At 32.5% G+C, this 27,318-nt stretch overlaps 1 protein-coding gene across 8 annotated transcripts in view; it reads left to right on the top strand.

The window, feature by feature from the left end:
- CNOT2 (CCR4-NOT transcription complex subunit 2) overlaps positions 1-27,099 on the top strand; it is a 117,326-nt gene extending 90,227 nt beyond the window's left edge. For 7 of the 8 annotated variants that reach the window (XM_028490389.2, XM_024122836.3, XM_007106594.4 and 4 more), the window contains 12 exons: positions 3,902-4,049; positions 4,794-4,976; positions 7,237-7,316; positions 9,963-10,088; positions 11,861-11,985; positions 13,012-13,132; positions 13,226-13,382; positions 15,969-16,030; positions 16,120-16,169; positions 18,011-18,111; positions 19,687-19,831; positions 25,955-27,099. In XM_028490389.2, coding sequence (XP_028346190.1) covers positions 3,902-4,049; positions 4,794-4,976; positions 7,237-7,316; positions 9,963-10,088; positions 11,861-11,985; positions 13,012-13,132; positions 13,226-13,382; positions 15,969-16,030; positions 16,120-16,169; positions 18,011-18,111; positions 19,687-19,831; positions 25,955-26,041 — 1,385 coding nt within the window. In that variant the 3' untranslated portion in view covers positions 26,042-27,099. The remainder of the gene's footprint in view (positions 1-3,901; positions 4,050-4,793; positions 4,977-7,236; positions 7,317-9,962; positions 10,089-11,860; positions 11,986-13,011; positions 13,133-13,225; positions 13,383-15,968; positions 16,031-16,119; positions 16,170-18,010; positions 18,112-19,686; positions 19,832-25,954) is intronic. The other variant, XM_028490390.2, reaches the window with a different exon arrangement.
- Positions 27,100-27,318: the final 219 nt, after the last annotated feature.

A 27,318-nucleotide genomic window follows, 5' to 3' on the forward strand; every position in this document is an offset into this window, starting at 1 on the left:
TGAAGGAAATTGTATAATGAAATAGTGTTACAGGGAAGATTAACCAGCTAGGTTCAGGACAAGTTGGAGGTAAGAAGACATGGGGACAGGTTGGAGGTAAGAAGATTGTTGCCCTTTATGTGTGGGCAAGACAGTGAGTTTAGGGAGGGTAGTTGCTTTGGGAATGGAATGGGGGATTCTTTAAGCCCTCTTGCATCAATTAAAATTTGTCTCCCTTCTCCTTAAAGATTTCAGGAGACTTCATTTAAGTATGAGTATTCAAGGATTTGGTTGCTGGTATTTTTTTTCTTATAACTTGTATTATTATTAATATTGTTAATCTTTAACAAAAGATTGAATAAAGCATGGCATATCATGCCATAACTATTTAAGGAATGTGCTGTTAATCAGTTTGTGCAACGGAAGTAATTCATGGAAACATTTCTTAGGTCATATTCTTTTGGATTTCTGAAAAATGATCAATAAAGAATTCAGTTCATTCTTTGTTTAGCACCCTGCCAAATAGGAAATAGGAATCTACTTAGAATATGTTCATGTATTCCTTCTAATATGGTATTATCCTTTATTATCACTTTGTCAAATAGAAAGAAAACTTTGCTTCAAAACTGTAACCTTTTAAACTGCTTTATAACTTTTTAAAATCATTCTTTTATTCCTTGTCTATAAAAAGGGGATAAATACCTTCTCTATAATATTTTTTATGAGATGAAGTAGCATAGTGCTTCACATATTTCTTAGGTGCTTGATAAAATTTAATTCTACTGCCCTTCCAGTGCACAAGCTCAGGCATACATATTTATGTTTTTTTACTTGTAGTTATTTTGTGTCAGTTTGTTGGGTTTTTTTAAAGCTAATTTTTTTATTCCCCCTCTTCCCCCTTTCAGCTTACATGTCTTCTTGGTATAACATTTTAGATAATTTTCTATCATGTTTCTAATTATACTAGTAATAGTAAAATTTTCCCTCCCTTGACCCTACCCAGTTGTAATAGTTTGACTCAAGCAACTCAAATTTAATGACCATGTATTTTGTTTCCTAGAAATAAATCTTTCTCTGTTCTTACTCATTGGTATTAATTCTATATGTTTTAAAGGAATTCAGTTTTTAAATTGAATTTAAAATAACTCAATTATAAAGTATTCAAGAGTTGATGATCCAGTTTGAAATTGATGCATTCCTCTCTTCTCTTTTGATTTTTTTTTCCTACCCACCAGGTTCAATAAAATGCAACTCAGAACTTTTGAATTTATTAGCTGTTTTTATGAAATCAAGTGTTTTTTAAAGGAAAAATAAAAGTAAATGCTAATCTTTGAGTTCTTTATTTCATATTGTCTTCCTCTACTCTCCTCACTATAAATTGTGTGCCAGTCCTTAATTGACTAAATATATTACCTTACCCATTCTTGTTTCCTTCTCCAAAATTTTATTTGCTAATGTTCAGATAATCTCCAATCTCTAAAATATTTCTGAAGTTACGTATTTTCATAATACAGCATAGAATAATAAGTATATGAAGGGTTGAAGTAAACAAATCTCATGAGTCTTTAGAAGGGTTTATTGAAGAGCCAAAGGGTGCAATTTTTTGGAACATGTATGTTTATAATGTTGAAGGTGTAGAGAGTGAAATGTGGAGGAAAAGAAAACTTGACAGGTATAGAGAAGAAGAGAAAGAAAATGGAGGGAAGAGATAAGAGATGTTGGTTTAGAAAAAGTTTGAAGTAAACATATTCAGAAAAAGAAAGCAAGAGAAAAAAAAAGAATAGATAAAAGGTGTTACAAGTCAGTAGGTACTCACAAGGGTGCTCATTTAGTGTTTTATTGGGCTCCCATAGGGCTGCCATTAAGAACACTAGGAGTCTTGGTTCTTTGTGTCACCTTGGAGAAGTTAGTTAACTTATCTGAGGCTCAGGTTCCTCATCTGTAAAATGTGAACATTGGATTAGGTTTCTTGGTTGTCAGTAACTGTGAGAAACACATTCCTGTGGGAAATTTGCAGCTATAGCTGACTTTAGGACAGGATATTTAGGGAAAAGGATGTAAGCTCCCTGAGGGTAGGAGCTTTTTCTATCTTGTTCACTGTTGTATCCCCAGCAGCTAACACACTGCTTGACACATGGTAGGCACACAATAAATGTTTGTTGAGTAAGTGATGTGAAAAGTGTCATGTTGGTGGTTCATTATGGGAGCATCTAGAGGGCCTAGAGGAAAACTAGTGTGCTTGAGAAAAGGAAAAGACTGGTATCTTCTGAAGAAATCTTACATAGGCTGGTTTTTAATCTCTTGTTCTTCCTTATCTTGTCCCAAATTCAGAGAAAGTGGCTGTAGCTAGCGGTATACTCGTGGTCACAAAACTTGTAGTGACCAGACATACATATAATGACTAAACCAACGTATGATCTAGATCAGTTCCCTTTGTGTGACTTAAAGAAATGCAGAACCAAGCTCAGATCTTCATGGAATATGAGTACACATAGAATATAACAGCTATATTGAGTTGGATTTATTGGCTTCGTTCAGTTGAGAAGCAGTTAGGCTGCAAGCTGAGTACTGAAGCTGGCAGATTCCAGTGAAATCTTTGTGATTCACTGGTATCCCTGGGTTACAAAGTGTTACTGTTACAAACAGGTGACTGTTATGCAAAAAAATAAATTTGCAGAGATATTTGAAGGAAAATATTCAGAACATAATATATATATTCCAATTTTTGGAAGTCATACTTTCAAAATATTCAGGTCTTTGGAATTCTTAGACCCAAAACTAGACCAAAAAGTAGGGAGGGAGTCACTTTAAATCCCTATTGCTAAAGTCCTCTACTTATTCAGTAACTCATTCTATCTTACCACTTTTATTTAACCTTCAGTTCAGAATGTTTGGTTGACTGATGTGCCATTCCACAACAGACTAGTAACAGAAGGCACCAAAATGTGTGAGTAAGGAAGGAGGCAAGGAGGCATACTGACATCCATAGTCAGGTGTGATGACAACATAAGTGACAGCTGAACATCCTTGCTTTGAGGGATAAAAGGGGGAAAAAACATCCAGAACATTAAATATCCACAGTAATTCTGAATCATTAACAAAATAATAATTTATATTTCATATTAACACAAGGCAGGAAACAATAAGTTTATCCCAGATGGTTAATTTTTCTTTTTAATGTTTTGTTTCTGAATGGTAAGCTCCTCAGTAGGTTTTGAAAAATACACATATTGGAACACATCCATTTCCACATCTGGCCCCAGAAATACTAGACAAATAGAAGGTCATTGTACTTTGAAATCTTTTAAAATGTTATATATTCTTGTCTCTTATAACTATATCAGGTTGAGTTTTTAACAGTTGCTGACATTTTATGTTGGGTTTGTAAAAAATTGTAATGTTGAGAAGTATGTATGTGTAAATAGTAATAAAGAGACTTTTTCTTAAATGCATTTGAAAAGGATCATATAAAAATTAAAGCTACTTCAGCAAAGTGGGGATTAAATGTCTGCGTACCTCAGTTATGATTTAAAACATAAAAACACACAAGATTGCAAATTTCTTAAAAGCATATTTGTACAAAATGTTTTTATTTTGAAACATAAGTCATCTAATTTGTTATAGTCATTGGCAGACAGTTATTGTAAAATAGAAATATGCAAAGAAGATAGAAATATGAAAGCAAAGAAATATGAAAGAGAATAATGGAAGCAATATGAAAATTCATAATATTAAATTTTAGACATACATTTTTGTTAAAATCAGAGTCCATTTGGAGTGAAATGAATATTTCCATTTAAAATTTGCATATTATATTAACGTTAGGTCATTTTTAAATGTTTTAAATTACCAACTCCAGAAGATGGATAACAATTTCATTCCTGATGGCAATGAATTTCCTTCTTCTGAATTTTTTTAATAGGTGCACTAGGCCTTCCAATGAGGGGGATGAGCAACAATACCCCTCAGTTAAATCGCAGCTTATCACAAGGCACTCAGTTACCGAGCCACGTCACGCCAACAACAGGGGTACCAACAATGTCACTTCACACGCCTCCATCTCCAAGCAGGTATTTATTGATGGACCAGAATATTTCTCAAAATGTATCTTTGTAGATTAAGCAAGCTTTTTAGTTTTTTAATAAGGTAACTATTTGATTTTCTGGTTCAGTGCCTTTCACTGAGGAAAAGAAAGTTGATACCCTATGCTCATTTTATTTCATTGCCAATTGATAAGCATAGTGTAAGATGCTTTTATCTTGCAGCTAGTGTACTGGTTATTAGCTGGGATGGGTATCGAGGATTAATCACCACCTGGGGGGCTTTTTTCAAAAGCAGGCTCTCTTCCTCGAAGGAGGATGTGCAATTTCAGATCACTCCTCAGATAATTCTGTTTATTGCTCCCTCACCACACATCCATTGCTCTAGTGAGAATAAAATAAAATAGATTACAAAAATGGTGCATATTAGTATGAAGAAGATAGAATGACATACATTTGGAATGAAATTATTCTGAATATATATGTGAAATACATTTGTATTTTATGTCATAGTCACACCAATAGTTCTCTCATCTTCGATATCACCATATATTCTTCTGTGATTTGCCCTTTCTTGTTGGTTTGTTTACTTTGGCTTTTCAAAGAGCTTTTTTTCTTTTCAAATGACCAGACAAAAGAGTTAAATGAATAAAAATTAGCAATGCAATTTGAAAGTATATTTGAGATTCTAGGGTTAGGCCAATTGATTATTTACAGAGAATTTTAATGAGTGATTGTAGAGAGCTTATTTAGTATAATGGACTTCTTTTTCAGGGGTATTTTGCCTATGAATCCTAGGAATATGATGAACCACTCCCAGGTTGGTCAGGGCATTGGAATTCCTAGCAGGACAAATAGCATGAGCAGTTCAGGGTTAGGTAGCCCCAACAGAAGCTCGCCAAGCATAATATGTATGCCAAAGCAGCAGCCTTCTCGACAGCCTTTTACTGTGAACAGGTAAGATGTTTATTGATACTGTGTATAATTGTTCTTTCTGGGTATTTTCAAATTTGCCTTTTCATATTCAACGTTCTGTTCTTGAGTCTTGGCTTCTGTTTCATAAGTGTGTTTCATCATATATTTTGACCAAAGCTTCTCTTTCTGTTACACATCACAACCTTAACCTCCCAAACTAAAGACATGTTCTTTTGAAAATCAGTTTGCTTTTTTGTTACTGTTGTTAGAAAAGGATTGTTCTTAGGTTGCCAACCGGCAAATTTTTGTTGATATGTCCTTCCTCTATTAAATGAGGCTGGTCACCTGTGTGGTAAGAGCTTCATACCTATGAATAGGACTGGAGACATGTTTGACTGTTACTGCCTTGCTTCATTTATGCTTTGGTTAAGTTCCTTTTCAAGTGAATTTCAGTTTTGTTCTTTGGAGACTTAATGACAAAGACTTTTTGAAGACTACATCTGTAGTATTTGAAAATAGTGTCATGTCCTGGGATTTAAAACAAAAAGATGAATTTGTGCTTTTCACTCCTTTTTGCACTGGTCATTGCATATACTGCTATGCAAATAATAATTAACAATATGAAAAACAGTTACCCATTTCGTTAGGATGTTAAAGCTATTCAGGTAATTTATATGAGAGTTATGTCTACAATAGGGCTTTCTTTACTGTAAAAAAATTTTAGTTTGTTCATTTTTTTTAATGGGGAATATGGGGGGAAAGGATGTTGCTATCATCAAAGCCATTTAATTCACTTTCTTTTATCTAGTACTCGTAAATTCTGAATTAAAATAGGTTATTAGCACATTTCCTTTTTAATCTTCATCCCATAACCTCCAATTCTTACTTTTATTTAGACTTATGAATACTTCTTTTATAATTTGACTGCTCTTAATTTTTACAGAAGTTATTTTTGTAAAGGGTTATCAAAATTCTCATCTCCTTGACAGTTTCCTAATGATATAATACTTCTTGGGCTTTAACACATCTTTCTGCATTCTTGTAGTATCGTTCATTGAATGTATATTTAAATTTTTGCCTTTCCATATTTTTTCACATTCTAGTTTTTAAAAAATACTTTGCTTATAAATTGTCAATGAAGTATGGGTCTCTAAAGCCCTGCTTATTACTATTGATAAGTTGTATGTATTATGGAATGTTTTCATCTCTTACTACTTATTCAGTGTTTGAGGGTACCTATATCATCAGCAGTTCTAACATGCTATTAAACAGAACTTTCTATTGACTTTTCTACTCTTCTCTAGAGTGTTTCACCAGCTGCATTATTTTATGAAAATATTGTTTGGCCATAGTTAGTTTTACAAATCTAGGCAAAAAATTAAAAACCCAGTCATCTTCAAACAGTTTAACCTTACTCATAACAGTAATACACTGTCTTTTATCAGATTATTTGATGTTAAAGATGCATACTTTCATTTTAGAATTTGCATTAACGATTCTTTTTGACATGCTTAATTACTCTGGCCTTGCTTTAAATTCAGCCTTTTTGTTTGTTTGTTTGTTTTCCCATGTTTAGGCTTATGCAAAAAAGGGAAGCTTTGGTAACTATTTACCAAGTACCTTACTTTAGAATTAAGAGCACTATGGAGAGATTTTTATTTTTAAGTAGCTAAAAGATAAACTAGATGATGTGTTTTAGAACACTGAATTCAGTTAAAGAAAAGCACCATTTAATTCACGTCAACTGAACATTTACTGAGTGCCTTTTGTAGCCTCCTGAATGCTAAGGGCAGGAGATGCAAAGAAGTATATGACGTGAACCCTGTCCATGAGGAGTTTATGTTCTAGTTGGGAAAGACAGACTGTATGAAAGAAGATCTTTTATGAAAAGTAATAATAGCACATTTTACCAGTAGTGGAAGAAAAACAAGTATTCAGGAACAGTAGTCTTAAACTAAATTGCCTGTTTTTGAGGTGAATTACTTCTTCCATTATATACAGTAAGTTGGCTCTCCAAGTATACAAAACTATACCCTTAATCTCTATTTTCCTCAAGGCGTATGTAAATTCTTTGCTTTTTGTTTTTTAATTCATCTGTTTAAGATGTTTTGGTTCTCAGTTGTTCATGGAAGGACTTTAGGGAAGCTTTAAATAACAATAAAGATTCAACTCAAAAAAAATTAGTATTTGTTTTTAAACATGTTGTTTTATATGAGGAGATCAAAAGTAAACACTTTTGTTTTTCTTCATCTGAAAGTTAGTGTTCTTACTGTATATCTAAAATTATTTTCTATGTACCCAGTATGTCTGGATTTGGAATGAACAGGAATCAGGCATTTGGAATGAATAACTCCTTATCAAGTAACATTTTTAATGGAACAGGTAAGCTTATTCTGGAGCTAGTACCCTATAAAAATATGATAGATCTTGAAATATAAAGCAATTCAACATACTAGTCAAAATATTAAAGGAATTTTTGTGTTAAGATGATAGAACTTAATTTAGGGAGAATTTGACAGGAAATAGGATTTAATTCAGTGAACAGTTGAAAGATAAATATATTTTTTTCACTTGGCATGTTAATAGCATAGTGTTATAACATCAGATTTATTTCCTTAACACTTGGAGAAAGCGTAAACATTTATTTAGTCTATACTTGTGCCTCAGAATCTTTTTTGCTTCAAGAGCTTTTCCTATCTCAGTCCTGTCACTACACTCTAAACTAGGTTGAGTGGTATGGCATTCTGGCTATAGAGACCCAGATTGAAGAAACCTTTAAAATTATATGGAGTGCTTACAATTTTTTCTGAATAGTTTTAATAATACTAATTTTGGCATTTAACTCTTACAAATTTTTAATCCAATTTTGTGTAAAATTCAGAATTTAATTACATGGAAAACCAATCCTGATTTTGACAGTAAAGAATTCTTGCAGTCTGTTGGTTTACTTTTATCAGCTGCTTCAGACAGAAGAGAACAGGAGGCTTTGTTGCTATTCTGCTTCAGATTTCACCTTCTTCCACCCTTGCCTCCAAACCCTTTCCTGAGAAAGGAAATAAAGGATGTTGTCATGGTCATAGGAGCAAAAATGAATATGATTGTTGAGAGAGAAATACACGTGAAGGAAGTGGAAGGTGAAAGAATGATCAATGAAATGGGGCGTTATGTGAAAGCACGAGAAGATTTAGTAATTGAAATGACATTTCTGGCTATCGGCTTTTAATTTTTCAGTGTTATTGTATGTTTAGTAGCATAGATTGACCAAGTGAGACTTTAAAATGTCAAATTTTAGCATTTAAAGTTTTGCGTTCTAATAGGAAATACCCTATTTCATTGTTCCTCAAATGCAGATTTTTTTAATATTTTAATATCTCTGAAATTAGGCTGCATATCATAGTTTAATTAGCGAGGTTTTTTTTCCCCTAAATGAACCATAAAGTAACAGTGTGTCTCACAGTGCCATCTTATATTCTGAATTATGGTTTATACACTTCTGTGAATTTTAGAATTATTTTTTAAAGTCATTTTTAACTAAGTATATTTTACACTAGGAAAATTGTTTCCAAGTCTTACCCTAAAAATAAAAATGTGATAGTTAATACTATTTTTAGGTTAAAATTATTCTCAAATAACATATGGCAGTTTTAAACTCCATCTTAAGAGGACCTGAAGAAGTGTATTAAAAGTTAATACTTATTGAAAGTTTTTAGTTAATTTGTAATCAAGTAATTCAAAAGAGATTGCTTTTTAAATTAAAGCACTATATAAATTGTTAATGTCTATTGTTGCCCTTTATATAGTAGTATCTTTTTAAAATTCAGAATTCATGAGCTGCGGTTTCTTTAAAAACAATGGGTATGAATGATTTTATCTTTTACCCTTCATAAATTTGAATTGTCACCTGACTTGGAATGTAACTATTTTCTATCAACAAAGTAATCTTGAGTTAATAGTTTCTTTCTGAGATTCTTCTAATTATGAAACTTAGAGAAAAATTAAAATTAACTGGAAAAGGGGGCAAAATAAATTGAAAATGGTTATAATACACTCGATGAAACAGATTAAAGAAAAAGTATAGTGCAGGGTAAAGCTAAGCTAGAAAATAAATTCTTCAAAAATTAAGACTATAAGATTGTAAGAATAATAGAATAATAAATGTTGAGAGGAGACTAAGGTGATGATTAAAATAGGCAAAGTAGAAATGTTGGGTTAAATTTATTTTTTAAAAGGAAAGAAACTGATTTTTTTTAATTCAAAATGAACAAAAATAAATTTTATTCATTCCTTGTATATTTATTGAGCGCCTACTGTGTAATAGGTAATATAAACTTCTGGGCTTTGTATCATATTCTCATAAAATTCACTCACTAGACATGGGAACCCTACATTTACCTACGTTCTCCACCCTACTTTATACTCTCAACTGCAAAACACACGTGCATGCGCGCGTGCACACACACACTTTCACACGCTCAACATGCATACACATTTGTTTATGGGACTAATAGGCCACAGGAAAAAAGAAGTCCTTAGGGCTTCTGCTTCCATTGCCTATGCCTCAAATATGATTCAGGCTATTTGCAGGAGGCAGTGTCATTATCACACTTGTGTTATAAATGAAGCTCCAAGCATTCCAGATACAACCTCTGCTTTTGGATATAATGAAAGAGTAGTTTTATCGCAACAGTGTCCCCTCTTGCTAACTAACAACCTATAACTTGAGTACCATCTTTCACAGGGGAAATAATGTATCACCTTACTCCTTATTCTCTTTACTCCTAAGTCTCTAGGATTATGGGATTTTTATTATGCTAGTAAGTACATATTGCTTTGCTTAATTGTTCATAAAATTCTTTCACATGAAGTCAATCCACAAGTATTTATTGTACATTTACATATACCAAGTACGGTGCTGTACATTGTTTAGGAAGAAGGCACTGTTATTTCAAACTTTATTATAGTTGGTCTTTAATAACCTCTTTAAAATGTTTGTAGAATCAGTAACTAGTGTTTTTTCTTGTTATTTAGATGGAAGTGAAAATGTGACAGGATTGGACCTTTCAGATTTTCCAGCATTAGCAGACCGAAATAGAAGGGAAGGAAGTGGTAACCCAACTCCATTAATAAACCCCTTGGCTGGAAGAGCTCCTTATGGTAATTAATTAAGCTTTTTAATTATGGCCAGTGAAAACTTTCTATTGCACACACATACACATATATATATGTATGTATATGCATGTGTGTGTGCACACATGTGTTTATGTGTTTTCTAATCAGAGTAGTGTAATTTTTTCATAGTTGATAAATGCAAAGTGCTTTTTTCTCCCAGAATACCATGATAGCAAAGTTAAATGGGAAAACTTAATTTGTATAGAAATCCCAAAAGGAAGTCTTCGTTGGTATTCAGAAGTTATTTTCTTCTGGCATTTCTGCCTTAATTCACCTTAATAATGATGCTATGGTCTGCCTCTTCTCAATTCATCACACAATTTTTAAAGGAATACATTCCCACATTCCTAGTGATTAATAATGACTAACCATACATTAACAATTTTTTCTAAGCCAGTTTCTCAACCTCCACACTACTGACATTTGAGTAGGTAGTTTCTTGTAAATGAGGGGCTGTCCTGTGCATTGTAGAATATTTAGCAACATCCCTGGCCTCTGCCTACTCGCTGCCAGTAGCACCACCCACCCACCCCTGCATTGTGACAACCACAGATCTCTCCAGATTTTGACAAATGTCTCATGGGGAAAAAAATTACCTCCTGTTGAGAACTGCCATGGATCTTGTATAGTTTATGTAGACTCTTGGTCACCATTAATACCCTTTTTCACTGTCTTTAATAAATAAGAGATTTGGCCGATAGATGATAAATGAACTAGACATGAAAATTATGTAACAGGAATGTAACCATATTCTTTTTATCCTTTGCACATACTTGTTTCCTTTTGCTAGAATCTGATACAGACCAGTAGCAGAAACAATGAACTTAGAGGGATCATTTCATCACTTTTCTAAGAAAACTATTTTTCCCATTTTCAACCAAGAGGGATTTCTGTGGCTTTCAAAATATGAATAGAAATAATAACATGTGAAGAAGGGAAAAATTTATTATTATACACATTAAGAGTTTCCTAATTAGCCTCCCCCCCCCCCAGAAAAAAACAAAAATGATCTGCCCTGGAAGTTGAGTACCTAGCTACTTGATTCTCAGTTCAGACTCTAATGTTTTTAACCTTTCCTCATAGGTCCATTTTTTCATCCCTTTAATCATTCCCGTTGCTCTCCTTGGACCATCTCTAGTTTCTCCATATCGTTCTTGAATTGTGGAGTCCCAAACTGGATATTGTTCTCCAATAAGGGCCTGAGTAATGCCAAGTATAGTGGGAGGATTACTTCCCAGTTCTTGCATGTTTTACATCTATTACATGGAGTCCAAGAAAATCTGAAATAATATGGAGTTGTTTTATAATTGATTGCAATTTGCTCACCCTGTAAGTCACTTTCAAGTAGAATACTGACATGTTCTTTAAAATTTATTTTGTTCATTTGTATTTGACAATTAACTGGTTTTTATAATAACTAGTCAAATATTTAAAGCAAGTTTTTAAATGAAAAATTTTAATAATTATTACCAATATCAAATTATGTTTTTTCAGCATCTATATATGACATTAGATTAGAATTATAGGATTACCACTTATTTCCCTTGTATTATTTTATATATTTAGTTATTAATCAGTATATAAGAATTTAGTTATTCATTGTTACCCAGAACACCAATTTTTTTGAAGTTTGCTTTCATAGCATAATTTAAAAATCCTTTTGGTATATTATTGTGAGAAAAGTTAACTTTTTATAATTTTGTAGCAAAATATCATGAATTTCAATTGCAATTCTCTGGATTATTTTCATTACATAGTTGGAATGGTAACAAAACCAGCAAATGAGCAATCCCAGGACTTCTCAATACACAACGAAGATTTTCCGGCGTTACCTGGTTCCAGTTATAAAGATCCAACATCAAGTAATGATGACAGTAAATCTGTAAGTAACTTGAGAATTATGTATGTGAATTATATAGTTTTTTTCCTTCAGATTTCTGTTACATTAAGTTTTGTACACTATATTAAGGACTTATTAAGTATTATTATGAAATTGTTTATCTTGAATATCTGTAATAATCTAACTTCTGAAGAATGTGGAAAACCTTTATAACTTAGAAGATAGCCTATTTTTTTCCCTATTTCATATAGGTTTGCAAATTTCTGTTGAACTTCTCAGAGTTAATTTAGACTTTTATTGTAGTCCCTGTCAGCTGGATCCCATGAAGTTTGATATTATAGCCTTCTAAGGAGCTGTGTTTTTCTTGAGTAAGTTTTCTCCTTGAAGAATCTTTATACACATTTTTATTCCTGTGTTGATTCAGCCAACCCAGCTTCCTCTTTCTGACTTAACGAGTGTGTTTATTTCTTCCACATTTCACTGAAAATAGCTTTTTGTGTGTGTGATGGGAGTTGTATATTGTTAAAATAATTGATAAAAGAAGATTAATGGTTAAGAATTAAAATAAATATGAATTTTTAAAGTTCATATTTAAAATTTTAAAAATAAAAAATAAAAAATTCATATTTTCTAACTTATCTTGGAGGTTTTTATGGTGATATTTTAGGTAATGTACTATATTTAGTTTGTCTTCTAAATATACTTCTAAAATATACTTCTAAAAATACTAATAAAGTATTGAGGGGTGTAACTTCAAGTGTATCCCAAAACGAAAAGTTCTGAGATAGAGAGGTTTTTTTGGTCTGTGACTGAAGATCTGAGATAAATAAAAATATTTTCCGTATATTTCTTGTCCTTTAACTACTCAAATATGTACAATACAGGATTTATTTGTATACCATGGCACAGTTGTGGAAACAAAAAATTTCATGTAGAACTTGAAAAACAGGTAATAATTTACTACCAACTTAAATATAATAAAAAATGAATAGAAAAGTACTAGTATATGAACTTGAAATTTTTACACATAACAAATTTTAATGTCACATTTAATTTTTTTCATGTTAGAATTTGAATACATCTGGCAAGACAACTTCAAGTACAGATGGTCCCAAATTCCCTGGAGATAAAAGTTCAACAACACAAAATAATAACCAGCAGAAAAAAGGGATCCAGGTGTTACCTGATGGTGGGACTCTATAAAATATATCAAAGATATTATAGAATTCACTTTTTTTACTTTTTCCTCAAAGATAAAAATGACTATGTTTTTCTTATCTAGGTCGGGTTACTAACATTCCCCAAGGGATGGTGACAGACCAGTTTGGAATGATTGGCCTGTTAACATTTATCAGGGCAGCAGAGACAGACCCAGGAATGGTACATCTTGCATTAGGAAGTGACTTAACAACATTAGGCCTCAATCTGAACTCTCCTGAGTAAGTTTCTTTCTTTTCTCCCTACATTTGTGTATAATACCTCCCTGCAGTTTTTAATTTCACGTCTGCAAATTATATCGTCTGCTGCCACTCAGTGTTGCTGGTATTTGCTGACTCTTTGGGTCATTCCCTCTTACAGTAGTTCCTGGATCACTCTCACTTTATAGTAATATTCCTCTTATAATTTAGCAGTTTCAATATACTCATATATGGTCTTTCCTAAATCCTGAAATCCCAGCTTCTTGAATTTCTCTCCTCTAAAAATCTTACCCTTCATCATACCTCAGCTGCTCACTTCTTTAGTCATCCCTTTGACTTTGTCATTTTTGATAACCTCAGTTTCTCTGTAAGATTGTGCTGCCATGCCACTTCCTGTTTTCCATTTCTCTCCCTCTTCTACGGGCTCCTGTAATCATTAGATTCCATTGGGACCTTCATCCCACTGATTCTTGTACCTTTTTACTGTTCCTCAACATCCCTGTCTCTCTTCCCCTTAGATGAATTCACTTGCTTCTTCTCCAGTTAAATTCTATGGTCAGTCATGATTGCTTGTTTACATATACCCCTGACTGCTTTGTCCCTCTCTTGCTTTGTCATACTTGCTTGGCAAAAACTACAACCCTGGTTATATCTGCCTATTCCACTCTTGACCTGTGCTACTAAGCCTAGCTAGAGAAAAATACACAACTTCACTGCCTGGTCTCACTTCAGATTCATGGCCAGGAACCTCAAGAATGAGCCCTTAATTCTGCCAGCCATAATCAAGCTGGCATGCCTACTCCATTCATTCTTTTGTTCTCTTGTGCAACTGTTTTACACTTGCCTCTTCAAACCCCTAATACCTTTTCCCCTGTGCTTAGTGTCAGATGGTGACCTTGCTTTTTATTTCTACTTTACTAAGAACGAAGGAAGTAATCAGAAGAGTGTCAGTGTAGTCCTGCCACGAAATCAGTCACCTACAACCATCTGCACCTACCTTACTCTTGTCTTCCACCCTGTTGCCATAGTTGATCCATGCTTTCTACCTAAAACCTTTGAAAACTCAAAGATATGGATCTAACAATTTTTTGCACTTTGTTGCATCATTTCCATCAGCATACAAATACGCTGTTACTTCTTTCACATTAACCTTCTCTTGATCCAGCTTATTCTATAAGTTATTGCCCCCCCACACCCCCATTTCTTTATTCTCCTTTGGAGCAAAACTCCTCAGGAGAGCCATCTTTGTATCTCCTATTTGTCCTATTCTCTGTTAAACCCATTTCATTTAGGATTTTGCCCTCACCACTTTACTAAAACTGCTTTTGTGTCATTAAATTCAGCAGTTACTTTTGGGAACTTCTCCTTAACCAATCAGTAACGTCTGACATAGTGGAATCATTGTTACATTATTTCTCACTTTTTCTTTTTTTTTTTTTTTTTTTTCTCGGCTGTACTTCGCAGCTTATGGGATCTTAGTTCCCCACCAAGGATCGAACCTGAGGGCCCCAGCAGTGAGAGCACCAAGTCCTAACCACTGGACTGCCAGGGAATTCCCTGTTTCTCACTACCTTTAACTGCTCCCACCCTGGTTTGAATCACCATCTTCTCTTGCCTGCATTACTCCATTAGCCAATCACCAGGTGTCCCTGATTCTCCCTTTGCCCCTTATAATCTTTTGTTCATATGACAGCCAGGACAGTCCTTTCTGAATAAGTTCATTCTCTGCTCAATACACAGTAAGGTTTTGCAGTTTTATTATGATTAAAAACCCTTTTGGGTTTTTGATAGGCCTACTAATCTGTACAGGCATGATCTGTGTCTCTCCTCTACCTACACCTTAACAGCTTCTCCCCTTGTTCACCCTGTTCCAGTTTCACTAGCCTTCTTGCTGTACGTCAGACATGTCAGTCATAACTCTGCATTAGTTGCTCTAGCAGTTCCCTCTGACTACAGTAGTTTTCTACCAGATAACAGATATGATGTTATCTCCCTCATATCCTTCAAATCTTTGTTCACACGTGACCTTTTAAATGTGCCCTAACCTGATTACCCTATTTAATTATGCAACTAATCTTCCCTCCCTACCCCACCACTAACATGGAATATTATTTATGTATTACGTAAATTGTTTTTGTCTGCCTCCCTCCCAATCCACCATCTTCAACCAGAAAGTAAGTTTCACGTTATCAGTGATCTTTGTTATGTTTGCTGATGTATAAGCATGTTAGTGCCAGGCATATAATAATGGACACTCAGTAAATGTTTGCTGAATTTGAGCTTTGGTTTTTAATAATTGCTGATATTTTTTCTCTGGCCATATAAATGGGAAAGTAATTTTACTTTAATTCATTGTATTAATGAATTTAAAGCATTCTGAGTTGAAGTAATAATTCATATACAGATATGTGTGTGTATGTATGTATGTTTTTTTAACCTTGTTTCAGTTTCCTGCTGTATAAGTCATAGTAAAACCAAGAAAAGATATTAGAAATTTAAAGATGCTCATTTTACATTTGAAGTCGTTTTTCCTGATTTGCTGAAATAAAATTAGAAATCTCTTTTTCTACTTTGGACTTGAGAATGGTTTTTTTCTCCCTTATTCAGAAATCTCTACCCCAAATTTGCATCACCCTGGGCATCTTCACCTTGTCGACCTCAAGACATAGGTAGGAGAATCTATTTTTGTTCAGACCTTTAAAAAATATATTTGTAACTGAGAATCAGTTAATAAGGCTTTTTTCATTTTATTATCCAGACTTCCATGTTCCATCTGAGTACTTAACGAACATTCACATTAGGGATAAGGTGAGTGTAGTTTATTATTCTACTCAGCATGAACTTATCTATTTTCAGGTGCTATTTTGCAGTTCAGACAGCATAATACTTTTGAAATATTTAGCAGTGGTCTCGGGTATGCTTTTGTATGTCCATTCAGTTATATGTAACAGTTTAATTTCTATTTTTGTTTATAATCCTGTGTTTTGATGAGGTCTGGGTTATATTTTAAAAATATTTTAAAAACAATGTTAGGACCAGTAAAATCTTTCTTATAGTTATTAGTAACAGGGTACAATCATAACCACAGTTGATGGGAATAAAGTAACTTGGAAAATTTGATAAATTTCCTTCTGATATTCTCATTTTATGTTTACAGATAAAATGTTTTTAATGAAAAAATATATATTTTAAAACTGTAATCTTTGACTTTTTTATGTAATCTTTTTCTGTGTTTTAATTACCTGAATTTCTAGTTATAAAATAACTATTAACAGATTAGAACTTTAATCTTTTTTTTTTTTTCCTGAGAAAGAAAACAACACTTTGCTTTAGGGGAAAGCACTGAGAGTTCAATTTTGTTAGAATGGTATCTAGATTTTGGTATGTGAAAGGACAGATACAGTTTGTTAAAAATGATATATTTATGTTATACTTACGTGCATAAATATGTATAAATATATATAAATGACAGCGTTCTGCGTCTTTGCCATGCAGTTGTGTAGCCAAACGGTTGTTGATGTTGTAGACAGGGACCTAAAGAGATACGCGTATTTCTCGACATGTCATTTAATATTTGAGTAGATGGAAGACAAGAAGTACGAGATAGAGCTAGTTTTTTCTGTGGACTGTATGATTTGCTGCCACCTCCACTATAGCACTCATTTTTTGCTCCAATTACCTGAGGGTTCCAGAACCTTTTCTTATGCGAGCTTAAGAAATAATAATTTAGGAGAATTTGTCACATTCAAGACTGCTGCCTGAATGGGGATAATATGAATGGAGAGAAAAATAACATTCAGAGAGTGTGTAACAACAGTTAAACATTTAGATACAAGACTAGGTAAAGAGAAGAATGTTTTCATTTCAGTGAGCTTTTAATAAAGATTTGCCTTACTGTGAGAATTTGAGACTATTGAACCTTGTGTTTGATAGTTTGGTAGGCAGTTATGTTTCTGCTTTGTGGAGCGACATGTAAAGCAGTCATCTTTTCGTCATCCATTTAAATAAAATAAAGAACTATCCCTTTATGATTTTTGTACTTAACTGTGATTTGCTAAAAAAGTACATGATCGATTTGTGAATCGCTGTCAGATGTAGATTCAGTTACTATTTCTTTTAAGTCTTCTGTGAGGCACTCTACAGAAGGTGCATTCACATTGTCACTTAATGTCATTTACATTTTTAGTAATCCTTATAGGTATCATTGACTACATTTTATAACTGAAAGTTCAAAGACATTAAATAACTTGGATATGGTCATATTAGTAAGTAATGAAACTAAGAGTTGAATGTAAGTCCTGCATCTCTGAGCAGCACAGTGTTCCACTATTGCCACATTGAGTATTAATAAACACCTCGAGTAAGACAGCGTTAGGTCTTGCTTAGAAGTTTTTATTTAGCTTTTTTTCCCCTATTAGTACTTAAAATAAATGTATCAGAAATAATTATTAAATGACTTTAGTCATTTAAATGATGAAACTTCCCTTTAGAATTATATAACTATACCTCTGTAATCATGTAGTAACAGTTTTATCTGCTACAAAGAGGGGTTTCTCTTTTATCTTTCCATTTTGATTTTAGTGCAGTCAATTATATGTTAGGATTCTCAAGCTCATTTTACATTTCAGAATAATTTATTTCTTTTCCAGCTGGCTGCAATAAAACTTGGTCGATACGGAGAAGACCTTCTCTTCTATCTCTATTACATGAATGGAGGAGACGTATTACAACTTTTAGCTGCAGTAGAGCTGTATGTTCAAAGTATTTTTAAAAACTTTTGTGTTATAGTGGATATTGTTTATTCTAAAAACTTCTTTTTTAAAATGATGGTGGCTGTAGTTTTTGTCTTTGTTTTTAAAGTGGAAATATTTCTTCATCAAGAAATCTAAGTTTTTTATATTTAGTAAAAATTAATTTAGATTGAAACCTTATATTACCATGTCTTCATAATCACTGTATACATAAAAACAATTTCAAACTTAAATAACTGTAAATGTCTAAGAAGACAGAATCAACTTGATTCATGGGTGTGATTAATCTAATTTTTATAAATATGAAGTATAAGGTATGGTTCATAACTGTGGTTCATCTTACTCCTTGTGGTGGAACCACATATGTTAATGACAGTGAATTTCATCATTTAAGAAATATTTATTGAGCATTATATGGGCAAGGCACTGTGCATATTTCTTGTGTATTTTGAAATATTGATAAAGTCCACATTCATTATCAGAAGCCTGTTGGCCAACTTAAATAAATTAGTCTTAAGAAATTGGTCCATTGAATACATTGTTTTTCTGAGCATTATTGTTTTTACCTGATGCTCTAAGAATAAAAATTTTGTGTCATTTTTTATATGTCCAGGTGGTAACATTTTGTTACCAATAGACTATTCTATTAATCATGTTTACTGTAGAGTGAATTGTTACTAAAAACTTACAATGTAATGATTGGGAGACCTTTTTATAGATTTAATAAGTATTTTATAATATTCCTAATAACATTTCTATAAATGGCCTTGGATCAGATACTTTAAAATGTAAAATTCACTGTGTTGATAATAAATTATTTTTTATTTCTCAATTGAGAATGTTTTTTTCCATGTTTTCCCTCATTTTTTGTAAGATAGCAATTGTTACCTGTTCCTTTTAATTTATTCATAAGTAAATAAATTAATCATTCATTCATTCATTCATCACTGGTAGTTCTGTCTCATATTTATGAGTAAAATTATATAAATATATATAAAATATATGTCTAAAATAAAATATATGTCTAAAATAACCGTTACTTCATTGTATTGATAGGACGGTATTTGTTTGCATGGAGGTTTTTCAGCATAGTTACCAATTTTATGTGAATTTATGTAGTTAATTCAAATAGGCTTTGTATTTAGTTTCTTACAAAATAATACAAATAGTTGGGCGTTTTGTTTGTTTTAATAGGTATCTTAATTTCTATTGAATATTAAGAAGAACGAGAAAGGAGTGAAGTTTCTGGACACTGTATCTTTGGTCTGCCAAAGTTTTTATCACATTGCTCATAGAGCTTTTAAGATCTCATTTTGTTTGCATAAAAAATTTCTTCAGTTAAATAAAGATGTGTGTGTTAATTAAAGAGTGTGGTTTTTGGGCAAATTAAGAAAGTCTTTTCCTATATTTATTTTACTAGGTGTATTTAATAACAATAAAAATCAGGGAAAAGAAGCATCAATATTTATGTGTTTTATGTGTGACTTTTCTGAAAAATGTTTTACAAAATGTAGAAAATGTTTTATGTGAGCCACAGGAAAAAATTAATTGTCTTTTTCTCTTAAAAATTGAAGTTTTAACCGTGATTGGAGATACCACAAAGAAGAACGAGTATGGATTACCAGGGCACCAGGCATGGAGCCAACAATGAAAACCAATACATATGAGAGGGGAACATATTACTTCTTTGACTGTCTTAACTGGAGGAAAGTAGCTAAGGTATATTTTTTTCCATGTGCAAATGTGTAACTATAAATCTAGATTTTAAAAAGAAGTGTCCTCTTTTATCTGTTTATATGTACCAGTACATCCATTCCAATAATGTGCCGATATTTGCTGAGTCTTTTAAAAGGTCTCCACCCCTTGGCTTGATTTAAACTCTAGGAGAGTATCTGGAAACAGTTCATTTTACCTGTAGTTTAGGAAAATGATTGAATTTGGTAAGAAATTTTGTAATTTTTCACAAGCCTTGGTAACACTTGAAATATTTTTGTGTCTACTCAGTTGTAAAATAAAGATACCCTCTTGCAATCCTGGTCATGTATTCTTATATTATTATTACTTTAAGCAAATATGAGATTTTTCCTAAAGCCAGTATAAATATATTTTTATATATATTTTTATATAATATATATATATTTTCATATAAAACCAGTATATAGGCTTTTTAAACACTTTCACTCTTTGCAGGAAATGTGCTTGAGTTTTTATTTGCAAGTGATATAAAGAAAGAAAATCGCAAGCATTAATCATCATTGTTCCTTTGACTAGTATGCTGAATATTTGGGGAAAGAGGCCAGTGGAAAAAGTTGTTTTGGTTTGCAACTTTTCCTCACAAAAACACCTTTCTAACTGTCCTATGTGAACAGTTTGCATCAGTGTCATAGCATATTACACATTTGTGTTTAGTTCCTTATGTATGTACTTAGTCTACCTGGAAGAAAATATAACTCACATCTGATTTCATAACTCCAGGATTTCTCTGAATGCCTTTTCCATTGATGAGTCTTAGGATTAAAAACTAAAGAGTTAGTTTTGTTGGTTTTATTAAATTTAAACAGAAAAAAAATACTTCTTGACAGTTCATTGGGTAATTTTTTAGTTGTTGGCTTGAGGGTTTTGGTTTTTTTTTTTTTTAATCAGCTTTACTAAACTGATAAAAGAGTAAAACATTTTAAAAAGATAGTGTAAAATGCTTACCAGATAATTATTACAAAATTTTACATCACAATAAGACTTCATATAAAACATGAAAAAGAAATAGAAAGGATGAGCCCAACAAAAACGCCCAAAAGAAGACACATACAGGTTAAAAGGTTAAATCTTTTTTTATTATTACTTTTGCGTGTTTCTCTAATGGTAAATGTCATTGCTTCTCAGACCAAGTCTGTATACCACCCTACACTGTATTTGAGTTATTTTAACAATTCTAATTAATATGCATGTCTTGACTTTAAAAGGTAGATCCATGAAATAAGTAGTAAGTAATTAATTACAGATAGTATACAGGACATTGTGTATGTTACCTGTTCTTTAAGAAATGTAGTGAAGTAGAAAACCTTAGTTTTTTGTATCAGGATTTGAAATTAACTCCTGTTTCTGCTATTCATACTTTGACCTTGTATAAGTTTCCTTTCCATGTCTGCTTCCTTATCTTTTAAATCAAAATGATTTTTGCCTCCTGATTTATCATGTAGCTTAATTGATATTACACAGGCACACATATACACTGAGTACAGTGCTTGGCATATATTGGGTATTTGATATAGGAGAGTAGTTGTGGTAGTTTGTTGCTGTTGTTTTTATCATCATTATTATTACAGCTTGTTACTGTTCTTCCAAGATGGAAAAATTCTGATTGTTGTTAGGTTAGGTCAGTGGTTCTCAAACTTCAGCTTGCATCAGAATTACCTGGAGGCTATGTTAAAACACAGATTGCTGGGTCATACCTCCATTGTTTCTGGTTCAGCAAGTCTGTGGGTGGGACCTGAGGATTTGCATTGCTAGCAACTTCCCAAGTGATGCCAGTGATCATGCTGGTCTTTGGCTTCATAGTTTGAGAACCTGGTTCTCCAGGAGAGAAAGAGTATCTTTGGAAGGGAAAAATTCTAATAGTAAATGACTGAAGTTTTCTCTATTCACTTGAAGCTTTTTGCTCAATATCATCATAAATTATTCCAAACATATGTACAAAAAGAAATAGGTATTTGCAATAATAGATGTGTAATTTTAGTTGAATTTTAGTTTGGTATCTGTGAAGAAATCAACTTAAGTGAAAAAAATCAGTTTCCCAGAACTAAGTTCTCCCCATAAAATTAAATATTCAGAAACAACTTGAACATTAATAAGGCCCCTAATTTCCCACAAAAGCAATTCCTCAGTCAGGTAAATGTCATGTTAAAATTATTTATGTGTGTGTGTGTGTGCGCACGCGCGTGCATAAAGTAATAATTTTACCTAATTTTATCTGATCTCTCCTATGTACAGTTGAGCTTTTGTCTTAACTTTTACCTTTAAAATTTTTAGCTGTGAAGTTGGAAAATAAAATTTGAGAAATATTATTATTAAACTATTTTTGAAAAATCTTAAGGTAATTTACTGGCCACTTGTGCTGATACTCTTCAACAAAATTATTTTCATAGTGATGAAAGCAAACATTTCATAGTGATGAAAGCAAGCAGAAATATTGATTTCTATCAAGTATTAATATGCAGCTCACTGCTTTTGATTATATTTAAATAATTCATGGACTTAAGACTTTTAAGTTGTGTTATATTCACAGAATAAACTTTTCACAAAGGCTTCTGAGTTTTTGTTTGTTTTGTTTTTTAAGGATGTTTTCAGTGTTTTTCCAGAAATTGGATTAGGAATTAAGAAATTTAGTTCCATAGTATATTTATTAACAGACTTCATCAAACTACAGAAAATCCATTGACGTGCCATGTCCCAAGTCAAAGTCCCCATCTGTAAAGTGGTTGTGGTTTATTACTCACAGGTAAAGAACATGCATTTAATAGCTTTAACTCATAAGAAGCCTTCAGTATGAATTAGTATTATAAGTAATAGCTTGATGTTATGGTATCATTGAAAAGTATTGACCTGATCTAGACCATAATCAGGTCTTTAATCTCACTTGTATGAGGTTCTTTCTTTCATTTTTGCAAATAACTTAATATTTTCAGAGAATTGAAGAACTGTAATTTTAAGTAAGGGATTAGATTATTTAAATCAGAAGTATTCCTTATCCCCTAAAAATTCTGTGAGTTCTAGGATTCAGCCCATTGTTTATATAAAGAATTTCCTGTATGTCAATAATGTATGTACATAAAAATTTTGACACTGTATTTGCTTATTCTCTTTTAGATAATCTTGATTTTTCAGCAAACTATGTGGTCTATCCTATATGTAATTTAGCTAGGATAATTCACTATCCCATTAATTTAAAAATTTGTTACAGTATATATAGTCTCAATGAGTAAGATTTTTAAAATAATTTTATCCACAGAGAATTTTTAGGTGATAGAAGTTCCCCCCCCCATTATCAATAGCTTTCTCAAACTTAAAGACTTAAAAGTTTCAGAACTCTTTCAGTCCGACTTCACCTTGTGGGTCCAACACTGAATAGGATTTTTTTTTTTTTTTTTTTTTTTTTTTTTTTGCGGTACGCGGGCTTCTCACTGTTGTGGACCTCACGGGCCCAGCCGCTCCGCGGCATGTGGGATCTTCCCGGACCGGGGCACGAACCCGTGTCCCCTGCATCGGCAGGCGGACTCTCAACCACTGCGCCACCAGGGAAGCCCATGAATAGGATTTTTAATGCTTAGGATTCTTTATCATATCATATAACCTGCTATAAATGTGATTTTTTATACCTAGAACTCTTTCTAGCCTTTAAACCATTAAACTGTAATCTAAAAATCTTTTCTCCATTAAAGCAAATATATACATAGAACTTCTAATACCTGATCTTTGAATATTTTAAAAATTTAAGTGTTCTGTTCCTAAAACAAATGAAGAAAATTTGTGTTCATTGATTCATCAACCATTAATTACACACCCTCTGGGAGCCTGGCAGCTCAGTAGTATTCTCAGTAGTAGGTAGTGATAAACAAAACAGACACACTTCTTGCCCCTACAGATTATACAAAGGTGTGTGTGTGTGGTATGTGTTATGTGTGTACATATAACATAAACATATAAAAAAGATACTATCAGTAATCAGAGTTAGGGAACAAAGAGATTGTAAGCTTTATGTCTTTAAAGAAGAATGAAAATATATAGAAAATAATTATTTAAAAAAACGGGAGACAAAATTTGATTCTGAATCTGATATATAAGGTCTTTGAGATTTTCTTAATAATCATATTAAAATATTTATGCTCCCTAGGTTTAAACTGATCTTTTTTTTTTTTTTTAATATGTAGCAGGGGGAAATGTGTGCATTGATGAAGTTACTCTAGTTTAAATTCTGATTATACAGTGTAGTTCACCAGTGCACAATGATGAGGATAAGACAATTGAAGAAAATTTTAATTTATATAAATATAACTTAGTGGAGTATATGATTTGTCAGTTACAAATAGACTTTTTACCCAATAACTCCACATATTTTAGAACTAAAATTAGCCAATTTTAATAAAAGAATGCTACAGCAAGAAGATACTTCCTCCACTAATATAGATATTTATCTTCAGCCAGGCAATAAAATTCTTTTAAAGCCTGGACAGAGTAGGGAGAGAGAGGGAGAGGTGCCTACACAATGCATTAAGGAGGCTATGGTGATTGTGATGGTGATTCTGGTGTTTGCTAGTTTTTACTGATAAGCAAAGAAGCTCTGTGCTTTAGTTAACTCTAAAGTGAACTTTTTAAAAGTCATCACAGGGTGCCTTCTATCAGCATTTGTCAGTGGACTGAATTTTTTCAACATTATTTATGGATAGGGGTGTAATTAAGTAGTTTTGGTTTTGGATCTTGGGCTAAAAATATTAAAAATAATGTGTTATACTAGAAAAATCATGTGCTTTGGTGTCCTACAGATCTGGATCCTAATCCTATATCTGCCAATTATTATATGACTTGGGCAAGTTACTTGTGAGCCTCATTTTCCTCCAATGCAAAAATGAAGATAATGATATCTACTTCACAGACTTAAAAAGATGAGAATAAACTTAGCTCTGTCTCTAGTTTTGACACATATTAGGCTTCTGATAAATTATACCTGCTATTTCTGTAATTGTTATTGTAATATCCTTAAATTCTAAATACTTGGTTTTATATCTCAAAATTTAATCATGACCTAGGTTTTCATTTTAATTTAATAATGAAATTTTCACTTAATTTAATAATGGGAACATCCACTGTGGGGTTAATTTGAAATAAGACAGATAAGGTGAAATATGTTAAGCCATGGTACTAACATTGCTTGTTGGCTTTCTTTAGTACGTAATACATATTATGGTTCATAGTGTTTTAAATGGGATTAACTGAGATAGTTTGTGCTACTTCAATTCAGTTTGTAGAATTAGTAATTTTCGAACCTCTAGGTTTTGGATTTTAAAAGGTACGTTTTTGGTTTGCTTTTTTTTAATATACAGAGTCATATTCTGCACCTTTTGATTTTGGGGAGTATCATGAAGAATTTGCTTCACCATTCTTAAATTTTAAAATTCATGTAGTGTTTTGAAAGTTTAATTAAAATGAGCTATATATTCATCTTCAGATGTGCCTACAGCAAAACTACTGTCTAGTTTGGGGTGGCAGTTACATCTTTTCAGGGTTTTGGGTTCGTGAAATGGGAAGTCTGGAGATGTGTGAGTTTTAAGTTCATTGTTTTCCCGAGATAACAAGTTTAGAATAACTTTGTTTGCTTTTTTTAAAAAAAACATGTGATAAGACAAATTGGAAAATCCTTTATTTCTAAACTTTTTTCATGGAAAAAAAAGTAAAGTTTTAAATTTTATACTTCATTGAAGGTAGCTTTACTTTAAATATCCTGTAATTTTCAGTGCTTTTTATTAGTGATATAGTAATTGCTCCCTTCAAACTTTTATTTTTGAGCAAAAAAAATGCATAGAATTTCTGTGTCATAAAATAAATGTTCATGACTAGTCTCTGGTTTTTATGCAGGAAGTCTGCATTTTTGTACTTATCAGATAGAAACTACAGCATATTATTTTTCTTAAAGCTATATTTTACTTAGTGGGAAAAAGTTGTTAATATCTCTGTTCATTCTCATACCTGTAGTTATTTTATTTGTTCATATAGTAAATAAAATATATTTTGACAAAAATGTGAGATCAAACGGAAAGGAAGTCATCTAAATTTTTAAATTTGGTTTTATAGGAGTTCCATCTGGAATATGACAAATTAGAAGAACGGCCTCACCTGCCATCCACCTTCAACTACAACCCTGCTCAGCAAGCCTTCTAAAAAAAGACTTCCCTTTTCTTGGGGTATGGCTGTCTCAGCACAATACTCAACATAACTGCAGAACTGATGTGGCTCAGGCACCCTGGTTTTAATTCCTTGAGGATCTGGCAATTGGCTTACGCCAAAGGGTCACCATTTGAGGTCCTGCCTTACTAATTATGTGCTGCCCAACAACTAAATTTGTAATTTGTTTTTCTCTAGTTCAAGCAGGGTCTGAATTTTTTCATTTATTTTCTTTTTTGCCAGCAGACAGACTTGGGTCTGTAAAGACAAGCAAGTACACTGACAGAAGTTTACCATTTAGTTTCTAAAATGTAAAAAAGAAAACCCACAAAAGACTCAACAGAATTAGACCACAAAATTTGCATTGTTCATTGTAGCACTATTGGTAATAAAATAACAAATGTTTGTGCATTTTTATGTGAAGATCCTTCTCGTATTTCATTTGGAAAGATGAGCAAGGTCTGCTTCCTTCATTTTACTTCCCCTTCTGTTTTTGAAAGGCAGTTTCGCCAAGCTTAACGCAAGAATATATGACTGTTTAGAAGAAAGATATTGCCACAATCTCTGGATGGTTTCCAGGGTTGTGTTATTACTGAGCTTCATCTTTCCAGAATGAGCAAAACACTGTCCAGTCTTTGTTACGATTTTGTAATAAATGTGTACATTTTTTTTAAATTTTTGGACATCACATGAATAAAGGTATGTATGTACGAATGTGTATATATTATATATATGACATCTATTTTGGAAAATGTTTGCCCTGCTGTACCTCATTTTTAGGAGGTGTGCATGGATGCAATATATGAAAATGGGACATTCTGGAACTGCTGGTCAGGGGACTTTGTCGCCCTGTGCACTAAAGGGCCAGATTTTCAGCAGCCAAGGACATCCATACCCAAGTGAATGTGATGGGACTTAAAGAAGTGAACTGAGACAATTCACTCTGGCTGTTTGAACAGCAGCGTTTCATAGGAAGAGAAAAAAAGATCAATCTTGTATTTTCTGACCACATAAAGGCTTCTTCTCTTTGTAATAAAGTAGAAAAGCTCTCCTCACTGCAGTGTTGACTTTGATTTGAAATTGTGAAATTATTTCTTCAACATGAAAAACAGAGGAAAAACAACCTAAAGTTTTACAACTGAATGGTGTGACTAAACAATTTAAAACGTAGTCTTTTTTTTCCAGCTTTTGACAGCTTATTTAATGGAACCATATACTGTTTCACTTGTAGGTTAAAAATGTAGACATTCTTAGTATTAACCAAGTTCAGAACA

Source organism: Physeter macrocephalus, chromosome 6, assembly GCF_002837175.3.
Source record: "Physeter macrocephalus isolate SW-GA chromosome 6, ASM283717v5, whole genome shotgun sequence".
Lineage (NCBI taxonomy): Eukaryota > Metazoa > Chordata > Mammalia > Artiodactyla > Physeteridae > Physeter > Physeter macrocephalus.